Here is a 13,226-nt window from a genome sequence, read left to right as displayed (position 1 = left end):
TGATCCTGGACTTCAGTCTGGAATGTTTCACCATTATTTCTAGGGAAAAAAAACCTAGCTGAAGCCGTAGAAAGTTTTTAGTTGCCTATGTACACTACATACAAAGAATGTTTACTTTGAGTGTTAGAAATGCAAGGAAATTCATCCATTTAAAGATACTCTTAGCTTGTCTGAACTATAGTTATATTCAGATTAAGTTGTACCATCAGGGAACACAAAAATTTTCCAGTTTGGAGTACACATACTGGAATGCACACATTTGGCAAAAAGGAAGGTGGTAAAAGCTTCAATTCTTGATGATTTTTGAAAATTTATTTTTATTTTATAGACTTTGGACATATTAATAGCTAAAATAGGAATGTGAGGGAGATTAAAGCAAGTTGTGAAACAATGATTTAAATCCAAGGGTAGATTTACATCATTAATAGTTGGGGTGGGCCTTTGCAATAGGCCTGTGTTTTCAATGTGGCAAGAGGTGATGGCATTCATGGTAACAAATAAAATGCAACTCCAGACTATACGACAGAGCAGAACTAACTGAAAATTACTAAATATAATTTCAGCCTTGTTATGCTCCTAACACCTCAAGGATGCCAAATTTCAGAACAGAAACTTCTGATCTTGCTGTATGCTTGTACAGCACTTAGGTTTTAGAAACATGGCCCCCAGAAACTGTAACCATTATTTCTGTTGGAATGGACGAAGTTCCGGGTTATTTCAATCCTTCTGTTTAATGACTGTTCTTACATCATCTCTCTGGTACCATTACCACGTATAACACTGATCGACCATGAAAACATCAATCCAAAACTCAAACTTAAAATGGAATTAGGATGACAGACTCCTTTCTATCAAGCAGAATTTCCTGTCTAGAAAGCATACAACATCAACAACTGTATCAGCACTTTGTGAGCTGATCTCATGTTTAGTTACATCTTACTGTTCAGAAGGCAGTAACTTTTAACTTGGACTGCAGTACTTGCTTTAATCTTTAAGCAGGTGGTTCCAACTTATCACATGAATAGGTCAAAAAAGTTAAAATAATGTAAATAAATTGCTTACATCCTCCTATGTACGTTACCCACTATTAAAGAAAAACTGTTAGTTCATTTAAGCTCCTGAGCTTAAATTCTTACAACAGAAGACAATATGTTCTTATACAGTTAAGCAAGCAGAAAAGCTACACTGCATGTCTTTTTAACACTTGGCGGTACAGGATGATGATCCCAGCAATTCTTAATTAAAACTGATATGATCTTCATCTTATGTTGTCTTTTATATATTGTCAGGCTTAAAAACTTAAGGAGTTGCAGACTGAGTACCTTTCCTCAATGCATTTAAAATAGGCATTTATTTCATCAAGTTCGAGTTTACCAGCAAATTTGTTTGAACAATGGCTATGAAACCATCAACGGTGGGACATCAAAATAATTTTTGCAAAAGGGACTACTAAGTTTAAATGAGTTTCTAACCTCATTTTTATGAATTTCCCACTAAAAAAAAAAATCTCAAAAATTCAGAATTAAAAACAAACAAAAAAAGCCATAGCTTCCCAAAACCGTACTTAGTATTTCATTTAAATTAACTCTACAGAGCACATTGTCCCAAATTTGATTCAAGATCAAGACTACTTTAAAGTAAGTATGGGTTAGTGATCTTCAGTTCTTTCAAAACAGATGAGATCCTGGTTCTCAATAGATATTTCTTACAACCATTTCTTTAAAAACAATCCCCAAACACTGCAGAAATCAACAGGGCAATTTCAACTAGCTACCAAGAAAAGTTACCTACACACTGAGGTTAACAACAAAGATCGTATTGTCAAAAAACACAATAAATAGTGCAGGAACACAGTGAAACATCATTAACGCTTCTTTTTACACTTGAGAAAACTCATACCTGGGTGCACTGCTTGTTAAGCTTTTTTCACTTGATGATGACGATGACGACGATGATGATCCGGGTCTCTGATCTGTTTTCATTCCTACAGTCTCTGTTGCACTAATCTGAGGTTTTTCACCTTCCTTCTCTGGCTTTTTTTTTTCACTGTCGCTTTCATCACTGCCTTCTCCTAAGATGTCATCAACCTACCAAAGAGTAAAGAGTCAATGCATCCTTTAAAAGACTATAATTATTCTTCTGTAATTACTAGATAGCTCTTAGGTAATCATTAAGGATATGCTTCAAATTTTTTTTTTGACTTTCTCTTTGAAAATTTGTATTAAACACAAATAGCTTGAAGTTTCTGTAACAGCTCTAGCAACATTCTATTCATATTAAATATTTTTTGTCTGCCTAACTCGATCGGTGTATATATACTCACAGACACGATACAGTTACATTTGAAGGCATTTGCAGTTAATTATAGTAATACTGAAGCTGAAAACAATAAACTATATTAATTTCTAAATTGACAGCATTTGTAACATAAAGGGATCGATATTTTATACTATAATTTATAACATATATAAACAACCACTTGTGCAAGGCAAATTAAAGTCTCTAGCTAATAACTATTCTTACATTTTCAGATATTTCTAGATAGATACCTAACTTTAAGTAAGTGTATTCCTAAATACTACAGTACTAATGGAACTGAACATAATGAATCCTGCTCTAACCAATTTGCTTATGCTAATAAATGCAAGTTTATGAATATGGTTATGTATTTTATTAAGCAATTATTTGGCCTTTGTTTCTAAATAGTTAGCATTGTTTTTGGAAGAGTATGAAATTCATGTTACTCTGCTCCATCAGGTCCAGAACAGCTGAAACTAACACTAAAAGCAAATCATACTCATGATCCACCCTGCTGAGCTTCAAAGGTTTGTATCCTTTTAGTTAGCATTCAACCTTCAGAAAAATAAGAAATCATGAGAAAATATAGCTGAAGATCCCACAGGAGGATATGGGAAGAAGCTAACTGTGCGCATTCCATTATTCCTAAAAGCAGCTTTTCTTAGCATAAATTGAAATACATCTCATTAGTCTCAATTCTCACTAATGCCACATTTTTGAAGACTAAGAAAACCTCTGTGTATGAACACAGACCAAAAGATTTTACATCGTTTGCAATAGATAAATTCCAAAAGGCAAACAAAAGCCATGAAATAAGAAAGGTCACATTGTATCTAGTGCTTCATAAATGCACCTCAATTTTTTGTTTGTTTGTTTACCTTGATATGCATGGCACGAAACTCAGAGCTACTCCGTTTCTCAAACTAAGTGCAAAATTCAACACCTTTCCAGTATTCCATCTCAAATACAGTAGAGGTAAATGAAATACTATTTTTTAACAAAGAAAACTCGAGGGAGAGTTTGCAAGCAAGACGGGAGAGGAAATAGAAAATACAGTTTTGTTATCACCAAAAGACCTATTTTTATGTTTTTAACGATGTCCTATGAGAGAGGCAAGACACATGATTCAAGATAATGAAGGTGCTCTACAGGGCAACTTCAAACATGTAGGTGATTCCCACCATACTTCTCCTGTTGACTTCAGAAAGATAAAATATGTAACATTTGTCTTCAGTCCTCTGCTAAACAAACAGATTTGAGGGATTTATTAATATTCTCATAGCCAGTAGTAGTCAGCTACTCCTGTCTGACCGAACATTCTTCTTCCTTGTGCTACTTTCCACTGAGGATTCTAACCATCTATATAGATGCACGTTAGAAAAGAAATGATGCAGAATGATGATTTTGAGACTCACCAGCATAAGAGAAAGCAAAGACATTTTGTTATAAAGTATAGTTATCAAAACTTTATATTCAAAACATTTAATTTTTTCAGGGATATGCAGCTCAAGCTTTACAAACTGGTTTTAAAAATCAATGCTACACTATCCTGGGTTGTAATGATTGTTAAACAAAATGAAAAATAATCTACTGGGTTCTTAGAGCTACGGTATAATCCAGTTTTCCATTGGCCCTTGTCTTGATACATTTTTATTACATGAAAAATTGCTAATACCCAGCTCTCTCATTGTGAGGGCTGTGGAGAAGACATAATAAAAGAGAACCACCTATCAGCTTAGCGCATCTGAACACAGATGACATTTTCAGGTAGAAACTGCAAGAATTGCTGTATCAAATTAACAGATCTCATTATCGATGAGATACAGTTCATCAGTATTCATGTATTAGACAAAATGCAGCTCATTTAATCCAAACTGCTTTTCCCATGACCAAAACTTGTCACACATATGGAACCATGGAATGCAAATTGATGGTCAAAGAGACTGGAAAGACTGCTAGAGATAAGTGGACAGTGAATCCTGCTGAAGTGTGTGAAGTGGTGTGTATAGAAAATGCAAAATCTGAAGTGCTCTAGTACTACATTTTCTGAGATGGGATGGCAGGAACACAATATTTGTATATCTTTATTAAAATTATACTCATCATAACTAACATGTCCACAAATTGACAGTCAAATGATAGAAGAAATCTACAGCTATAACAACTCCTTTCCAGCAAATCTTGTGTTTAAAATTGCATACCCTCATTACTAAAGCAATACTTCTCCAAGAAGTTGTATTTTACAGATGTCTCTCACAAGCAGATATTCTTTTTTTTCTTTTTTTTTTTTCCCCTGAATAGTGAGTCCCATCTGCGTAAATCTTTTAAAAAACAGAGTTCTACATTCAGGTTACAGATTAGAGTAGCAGTTGTAAAAAAATGCAAAATTATGCACTAAAAAGAAAAAGAAGCCTTCCTTAGTTTATTTTCTACCACTGTTTAACTGGTTTTAAAATTAAAACAACTGTTTCAAAATAAATTTACAAGTTAATTCACAGCAAGAAACATATTAGATACCAAGGACCAAACAGAACTACATACAAAGTGTAAATATCAAATCACAATAGAAAATTGGGAAAATAAGAACAGGTTAATAAGAACATACGGGAGAAGGATCAAACAACATCTCATCCAAAATATTCAACATAAGGAAGGGATTGGGAGAAGGAAGAAAAAGACCAGTGAGGACAGGCTCTAGATGCTAAAGCTATGATTAGTCTTCTGGTAGGCAGCATTCTGCTAGAAAACCCAGAAAGCTGGAAGCTATCTAGAAGTATTGCTTCCCTAAAATACTGAAAGAAAAAAAAAAAAAAAAAAAAAAAAAGGACAGACTTATACACCTGAGTTCTCAAAAATAGGCATAAAGTCTTTATATAAGAGGTTAAAAAACCTCAAAACACTAGATCAAAAGTCTTTAAATTTCCAAGTGAAAACCTGTGGCCCACAGATGTTAAGTACTGAACCATGTCTAAAACCAAATAAATGCGAAAGGAAAAAAAAACAAACAGGAATAGTTACTGAATATCAGTGTTGATATTCTGCCTTTTTATACAGAATGGTATAAAATTAAGAAATAGAACTGTGGTGTTTATATTTTTTTTCTTCTTGATATTAATAGCGGTTAATTATTCCTGCTCTTGGTTCTTATATTTATGTGTAAATACACTTTCTGTTATGTTTTTCAAATATTTGTCGGGTCACCTTTGTATGCTGAGATTCAGACTCTCTACCTTTAAAAAAAAACACAAACAAGCGCACACCACCAAACACCACAAAAACAGCCCCAGAATGAATTTCTTCATTAACAATCATGGTACCATTAAAACATTTTACTGTGTTTTTTGAATACAACAATATTAACTGAGTAATCAAGTCTCCATTCATCACCATCTTGTTCTTCAGTGGCAAAAGTCCCTGAATAAATGCAATCTTATTTCTCAAAACGTATTATATTTAAAATATCTTTTTTTTTTTTTTCTAAATATCCTATTGTATATATGGACAGGAGTTGGATGCGATGATCCTTGTGGGTCTCTTCCAACTCAGGATAATATATGATTCTATAATATTTTTGTGTGGCAGTTGTTGCCTTTTTTCCTCTGTGAAGTAGTATTGTAGATACCCCTAGATAGCTCTCTTAGTTTAAGTAGCAGAGAGATTTCTGAGTTACTTTAAGATTAAGGCCTTCACAATGAGAGCAAAAGAATCTGTAACATGTGCTTCCCATCCATTGTGGTGTGGAATTCCTTCCATCTAAAGTTATTAAATTTCACACATAAAAAACAGCAGCCTTTAGTAAAAGACATACCAATTTTAGGATGAAAAGCAACTATGTCAGAAAAGAAGCTTTAAGCCTTTGCTCTACATTGAGAGCAGCTACTGCTATGATAAAATTTGAAAAACAACTTAGAAGGACTATGGAAAAGTTACTTAGAGGAGCTCTCATTGGCAGTCACCGGAGATTATACTTGGACCTTGCTAGGGAATGAACAGTGACAACAGCAGTCCCAACAGATGTAGCTCACAGTACTGATGCACAGCACTGGCTATAAAGCCTGCATACATTTTAATTGCAACCTTGGGCAATAATGTATACTCCTACAAGGCAAATACCGCTAGGAAAAAAACTAATGAAACAAAATGGTTGCATATATTAACCAGACAACTTAATGTTTGCAAATGAAAAGGTAATGTATCTGTGACTAGAACTGTACAATTCACTGAATGGTTTTTACTCCACAATTAACACTTAAACTGGAAAGGAAATAAAATATTACCCAGAGGTTACACAACGATACTATTAGTAAAATGCTAGGCTAGTAACGATTCTCCATCCTAGTTTATGATAAGCCCTTTAAGGAATGCCATTCAGAAGTCCTGAATGGCTTTGAATTTCCCAGCTGGAAAGCAATGTCTAGATTTGAATAGAAAGTTTGTAAAAATTTGAGATCTTAAGGGCAAACACTTGAAACCACTAAAAGAAACATGAGCTTGAGTCTTGCCTTGGTAATTAGGGTGCCTCAAGAGCTGATTTAAGCATTCTGTGCAGTTCTTCTAAACACCAACATTATTATTAGCATAATGAAATTGCTTTGAAGCAGCAACACTTCATGATGTTGGAAAGAAAAAAACCCTTCCTAACTACCAATTTTTGGAACACAAATTCCCATGGACTAAGAGTTACTAATTGTAAAAGTCACAATGATCTTTTAATTCAAAGTCTCCATAGAGAAAATGTCTCAAGAGAGATAGTGTAATAGCTTCTCCAAAGTCTCCTGAGTCAGCAACACATCTGCAGCCTGGAAACTACTGCTTTATCTGATTACAAGGCCATTCATACCTGTAATCTTCCTTTTCTTTACTCTGTTTTCAGAAGAAATCCTCTGACAAAAGGTTGTTAAATTGCAATAACCTTGTAAACTACATTTTTTTTTTTAAATGTTGCAGTCTAAGAATAAAATAAAAGTGACTGCAATACCTATGGCCAGAATACAGCTGTTCATCTATCCTAGCAGGATATTGTTGTCAGGAATCACTGATGTACAAGACCAGCATTTCAGTTCAGCTCTGACTGTACATTATCTTATGGTTGTGATGGAGAGGAAGGATAGATCGAGTCTACAAGAGGCAGAAAGGATAGAGCCCTCTATTTCTTTGGTCGCAGCATTTCCAAAACAACAATACCTTAACAGAGATAAGAGATCCCTGGCTTCTAAATGCAATGACTCTTCAATAGACTCCTGAAAACATCCAGGCTAAAATTCCAGAAAGTAATCTTCTCTGACATGAATTAAAAGACAATAAGTAAAATGATCTACAACTATACTTCAAAGAAAGAATGTGTTTTTAGCCTGTTTCTAACCCTTAGTCATTAAAGTTTTGGCTTTCAGTTAAAAAAAAAAAAAAAAAAAAAAAGACTAGTATGAAGAGCGCTGTCCTTGTGTCCTTGGAAAGCAACCATTCCTCACATAAAACACAGAAGGAACACTGCCTCCCCGCAGGAGGAAACACTGTCAGTGTAGTAACATTGTTAGACTCTCCTATACTGTCATGCTTACTTTTGCAACATCACCTTCATTGCTTCCCCATTACTACTTTACCCAGTCATTAAGCAAAATGAAGTAAGAGTCAAGTAAGACACATTCCTCCTCTCCAAGTTCAGTCAAGTGACCACAGAAAGCACGGTAGAAGAGACTGAGACCTCAGGACTAGAATACTTTAACATACTCTGCACCACTTGTATCATTTAGCCACAAGACATTGAAAAATTTTGACATTGGAATTTCCCCCCCCCCCCAAATACAGTAGCTAATCTAGTAAGTTACCTTTGATCTTTTAATTTTTTGATTTTTTAATGAGTAAAAGACCTGTTTTAAGTATGAAAACTTTTGATTTTGCACTTTGTCTCAATGAACTGATTAGATTATATATATATATATATATATATATATTATATTCTTCTGAACTCTTATGCTTAGGAACAATTATCTGAGCAGGACTTTATTACCCATATCTTCAAGAAAAGATAGGAGTTTAAGATGCTTTTAGAGGCGATATTATAACACTGCGTGAATGATAAAACTTTCCTACAATGAAAGTCTGTATTAAGAGATCTGGACTTATGGTATTTTGAAATAAAATATTTATTTCTATAAAAATGTCACTGGAAGGTTAAATTGTTGGAAGTAGATTTGGACTTGATTTTTACAATCACGTATATTTATGCATGTGATTCAACACCCGTTTCTTTTTTCATGTGCAGATTTTCCTGTTGTCCAACACAATTACCACTGTCTCATTCAGAAAATTTCATGTAAACATTTTAAGGAATATAACCAAACCTCAGAAAAAAATCTTTTAAGACATTTCATAGGTAGTTTATTTAAATATTGACTTTCACATCTTGGATCACTACATATAATTTCAATGCACTCTGCTGAAATAGTTGGCAAAAACAAAACAGGTTAGAGAAAAGGCTATACCCTTACATACATGGTCATGAACTGCATAGTCTCCTCTGTTGGATTCCCTACTGAAAAATCACAGGATTTGACTGGTAAACAATCTCAAGAGTTTGAAGGAAAAAAGTTGGAAATGGAAACCATTTGAGTGTTCAGCATTTCTGTGAAGCAAAGTATTAATCTTGCTTTTATTTATTTATTTATTTTTAATTTCACTTATCCTACTTTTTTTGGACTCGATGATCTTGAGGTCTCTTCCAACCTAGAAATTCTGTGTGAAATTCTGTGTGATACTTGTTAAAACCAACACCTTACAGGACACGTGAGAGTTTGTTAGTTTGGAACCAACTAGAATCACAGAATGATTTAGGTTGGAGGAGAACTCTGCAGGTCACTGCTTGAAGCCACTCCAGTTATATCAGGTTTCTCAGGGGAATTACAGAATAATTTTGAGTATGTCCAGATATGGAGATCTACAATTGCTCTGAGCAACTTGTTCTGATGTTTGATCACCCTCATTGCTAGAAAAGTTTTCCCTTATATACAGTCAAAATAACCCATATTGCAATTCATGTCAATGCCATCTTGTCCCATTAACAGGTACCTTTGGGAAAGGTCTGCCTCTGTCCTCTCTAAGCTATGATGTGGTTGTACACAGCCCATCTGTGTCATCCTCCTCACCCTCATTAGAGGGGAAAAAGAAGATCAGGACTCAAAAATATTTGGAAGATTCAGCCAATCCTTTCTCTCCCTTCCTCTCTGAAGGAACAGATCTGTACCCTCATTGAAGATGTTCTCTGAACCATTCCAAATCCAGACATTAAGATCTTATGACTTTACTAGATAGCATGTTTCTATGCTTAACAATATTTCCTGTATTTACCTCAGAAGAAAGTGGTTTTACACCCATAATTTAAAAAGTAGTATTAAATTCATATTCCTCTTCCTTTCAGGTTAATATGCTTTTTATTTTTTGCTTATCAGTCTACTGTGTAACACAAATACGATTTTTTTTTTTTTTTTTTTGCATTCAGAAGTTTCTAGTATTTGTCTCGTGATACTACAAAACATTTTAAAAAACAGACATGTGGTCTTAAAAGTGGAAGAATCACACTGATTACGTGCCCTGGAAGCAAGCAAGGATGAAAACATACCAGGCTACACTAACAGATGTGTAGCTGGCAAATTAAGGGAAGTGATTAATCATCTTGTCCCTATCCCTCTTCAGCACTTGTTAGATAATAGCTAGAGTGCTCCATTCAGTTTTACAAACTCCCTGATACAGGAAGAACAGTGACTGTACCAGAGCTATTTCAGCTGAAGGCCACCAAGACAGTGGGGGAGAGAGCACTTGCTGAGGGACTGGAGCCTATTAATCCTGGAGAAGTGAAACCTTGGAGGGGAGGAGAAGAGGGATCAAACTTATGGTGCCAACCTTACAGTACCAAAGACAACATTTGTTGAGAAAACTAAGCCTGGCTCCTTAGGGAGGGAAGCATGTCACAGCAAGAGCCAACAGTCGCCAGCTGAAACAGGGGTGTTGCAGCATGACAGAAAGGAAATGTTTTCATCATAAGATCAGTCAGGCATCTGATCAAGCTACGCACAGAGAAGGAGAGTCTGTCTTTCAAGGCTTTCGAGACCCAGCTGGACAAAGAACTAAGCAACCTGCTCTTAATTTAATGCTGTCTGCACTCTGAGCAGAAGGTTGGACTAGACGATTTCTTGAGATCCCTTCCAATCTTAACACTACTACACTGGCATCAGTGTGCGAAAAGAAAGGAGCTCAGAAGATGAGAAGATACTTTGCCTTTCCATTTAGAGCATGTTCTCAACAGGACAGAAAATGCATGCTTTTTAAATTAATGACTGGAAGCATTTTTGGAAGTATTTACACCATAAATACCATTTCAGTGTTTGATACAGTGTTTGTGAGAGAGCCAAAGAAAAAACTACTGAATGAAAACTCTGCATCAAAAGGGAGGAGGAATTTAGTTTGCTTTATCCCCCTTTTTTTTTTTCTGCTCCCCTGTGTAACACAATACCTAGTATCAAGTGAAATAATCACTACATATTCAGCAACTAGATAATCGGTTTAAATTTAAGTACAGATTTTCTGATCTTGTAAGATGACCTCCAGAAGCAATCAGAACTGTCACCTTCAGCTTCCTGCTGCTGGACTGGATTATCTCATTGCTTGATAAGCTGCGTCTCAATGGTATTAACAGCTTTCAGTGGTATTAACAGCTTAATTACCTCTAAGTACTTTTTTTTAAGGTGAGTTATTGCTTACACAAGTTCCCTGTTCCATTTCACAATTATGTTATGTCTACACAAGCATCCATGCCATAATGATATGTGACACCAGGAACAAACAACTGTTTACAGATTTTGATTAAGCATCTATGTTAAATGCATAGCCAGAACTTGAATAGTGGATATCTGCAACTGGAAGCAGACCAACATCTTGGAAAACCTACATTAAAAGCATTAGAATCAGACTCAATAAGGTTGGAAAAGACCTTCAAGATCATCTGTTCCAACCATGCCCCAACCACCAATATCACTCATTAAATCATGTCCCTAAGCACCATGTCCCACTGGTACTTAAATACCTGCAGGGACAGTGACTCAATCACCTCCCTAAGCAACCCGTTCCAATGCCTAACTAAGGAGTGCTTTCTGAGAATAAATTTCTCCTAATTTCCAACCTGAACCTCTCTGGTGCAACTTCAGGCCATTCCCTCTTGCCCTATCGCTAGCTATCTGCAAGAGGCCACATGCTCTCTCAAACAACTTAGAATTCAATAAACTGGTGGACCAAACCATCTGCTCTTTTTGCAGCTTACTGACATTATCAGCTGATTATGTTATGGATAGTAAAATTTGTGCCATTGGGTAATCTTTCAGATTTTCCCATATCTACAGATCTTAAACAAACCCCAAAAACCTGCAGAGGAACAGAAGCCTTAGCTGCGTGCCCTTAAGAACCATACTTTACCAAGCTTCCTGACTTTAGACTAATCCACATCTTAGAGGAGTGAGCTGGTGAGGGAATCTACAGGTGACGTCTTTGTAGAAAATTCCATTGCACTTTTTTTTTTAATACAAAAAAAGGCATTATCTAAACATGCAGAGACTAGAAAATCTACAGAGATGTCTGCTGATGTTTCCAAACACCTGTTAATAGTTTTTTCTGAAAGCTACCCTTCCTACTTAAACTGTATTTTGCAGACATACAGTATGAAGCTTTGATGAGACAAACTTGCAAAACTTCAAAACAATCTAGTTATTACCTAAGGCGTAGCTCTGCTGTAAGTCTTAATATTTTTCTTGTTCGTAAACATTTACCAAGAGACATGCAAAACTAGTCTAGGGTTCATGACTTTTTTATTAACATAAATCAATCTAATTTGCTAATGAAAGAACACTTGCAAAAGGAGTTTAAATACAATCAAAACACAACACAAAGTTGGATATCATAACATACTACTAAAAACGACACATTGCAATTTGAGGGGACACAGCTTCTCAGCTCTGAGTGATCTTTTCTGACATATTTCACTACCAAGGGAGCCACTTGTAGTAAGATGCTAATGAAGTGCTGAAGGCAGTACAGTAACAGGACTTTAGTATTAATGGATCATACTTTTTCTGAGCTCCTATTCTGGTTTTATATTATGTTATAAAAAAAGAACAAATCAATGTAAAATTTATTCTGTTTGTTTTGCTTCCAATCATTCCCTCAAAGCATTTCTTCTTTGGATATAAGCTTCATTGTACAACAATTTTTTGATCAACAAAAAATGTTCAAGTGCCTTCTGACAGCGTTTATTCATTTTGTCAAAATGACAAAATCCATAGACAACGACTACATTTATTATGGTGCTTACATCCACAAGCATTTTGTAGAGGACAACATATTGATTACCCAAATTAAAAACAAACAAACAATAGGATTCCTAGATAACAAAGACTAGAATGAAGTATAATCTATTGCTGGAAGTCACAACCATTCTAGTCCAATTGATATTATGTTCTTCAACACGGGCAGTTTTGTAGAGGTGTGGGTAGGTTTCTACCATCAATCCATCTTGTTGTCTGTCCAATTGGTTTTAAAAACAGAACAAGACAGTCTTCTACAGTATTCTCTATGCACTCGTTATTTTGTTTTATATAGCAACATCTGCTGAACTTGTGGAAGGTTTAAAAAAAAATGTGGAAAATGAAGTTGTTTTTGCAGCTTGTACTTCTAAACAAATTCTCAGCTGCTGTGAAAAATGCACCAGGACACTAACCTACGTATTCTCTTTCAATTCATCAGCAAAGGTATTAGTTAATACTGTAAATAAAGCTGTGAGTACACTTATTACCTAGCACATTATCCTTGAAAGCTTCTGAGAGAATCATTTGTGATTTACTCGGTTATTTTAAGATATCAAAGGGTGGGAGGTAACTTGATTTGTA

The 13,226-nt window shown here is 35.2% G+C and overlaps 1 protein-coding gene across 1 annotated transcript in view; it reads right to left on the bottom strand.

Moving 5' to 3' along the window:
• The window catches only part of CTDP1 (CTD phosphatase subunit 1), an 87,395-nt gene that overhangs the window by 20,837 nt on the left and 53,332 nt on the right, over window positions 1–13,226 (bottom strand). Inside the window, exon 12 of the mRNA XM_027451192.3 lies at window positions 1,900–2,087. Coding sequence (XP_027306993.2) covers window positions 1,900–2,087 — 188 coding nt within the window. The remainder of the gene's footprint in view (window positions 1–1,899; window positions 2,088–13,226) is intronic.

Source organism: Anas platyrhynchos, chromosome 2 (genome assembly GCF_047663525.1).
Source record: "Anas platyrhynchos isolate ZD024472 breed Pekin duck chromosome 2, IASCAAS_PekinDuck_T2T, whole genome shotgun sequence".
NCBI lineage: Eukaryota > Metazoa > Chordata > Aves > Anseriformes > Anatidae > Anas > Anas platyrhynchos.
Note: the sequence above shows the minus strand (reverse complement) of the source record. Positions and strands in the feature narration are given on the sequence as shown.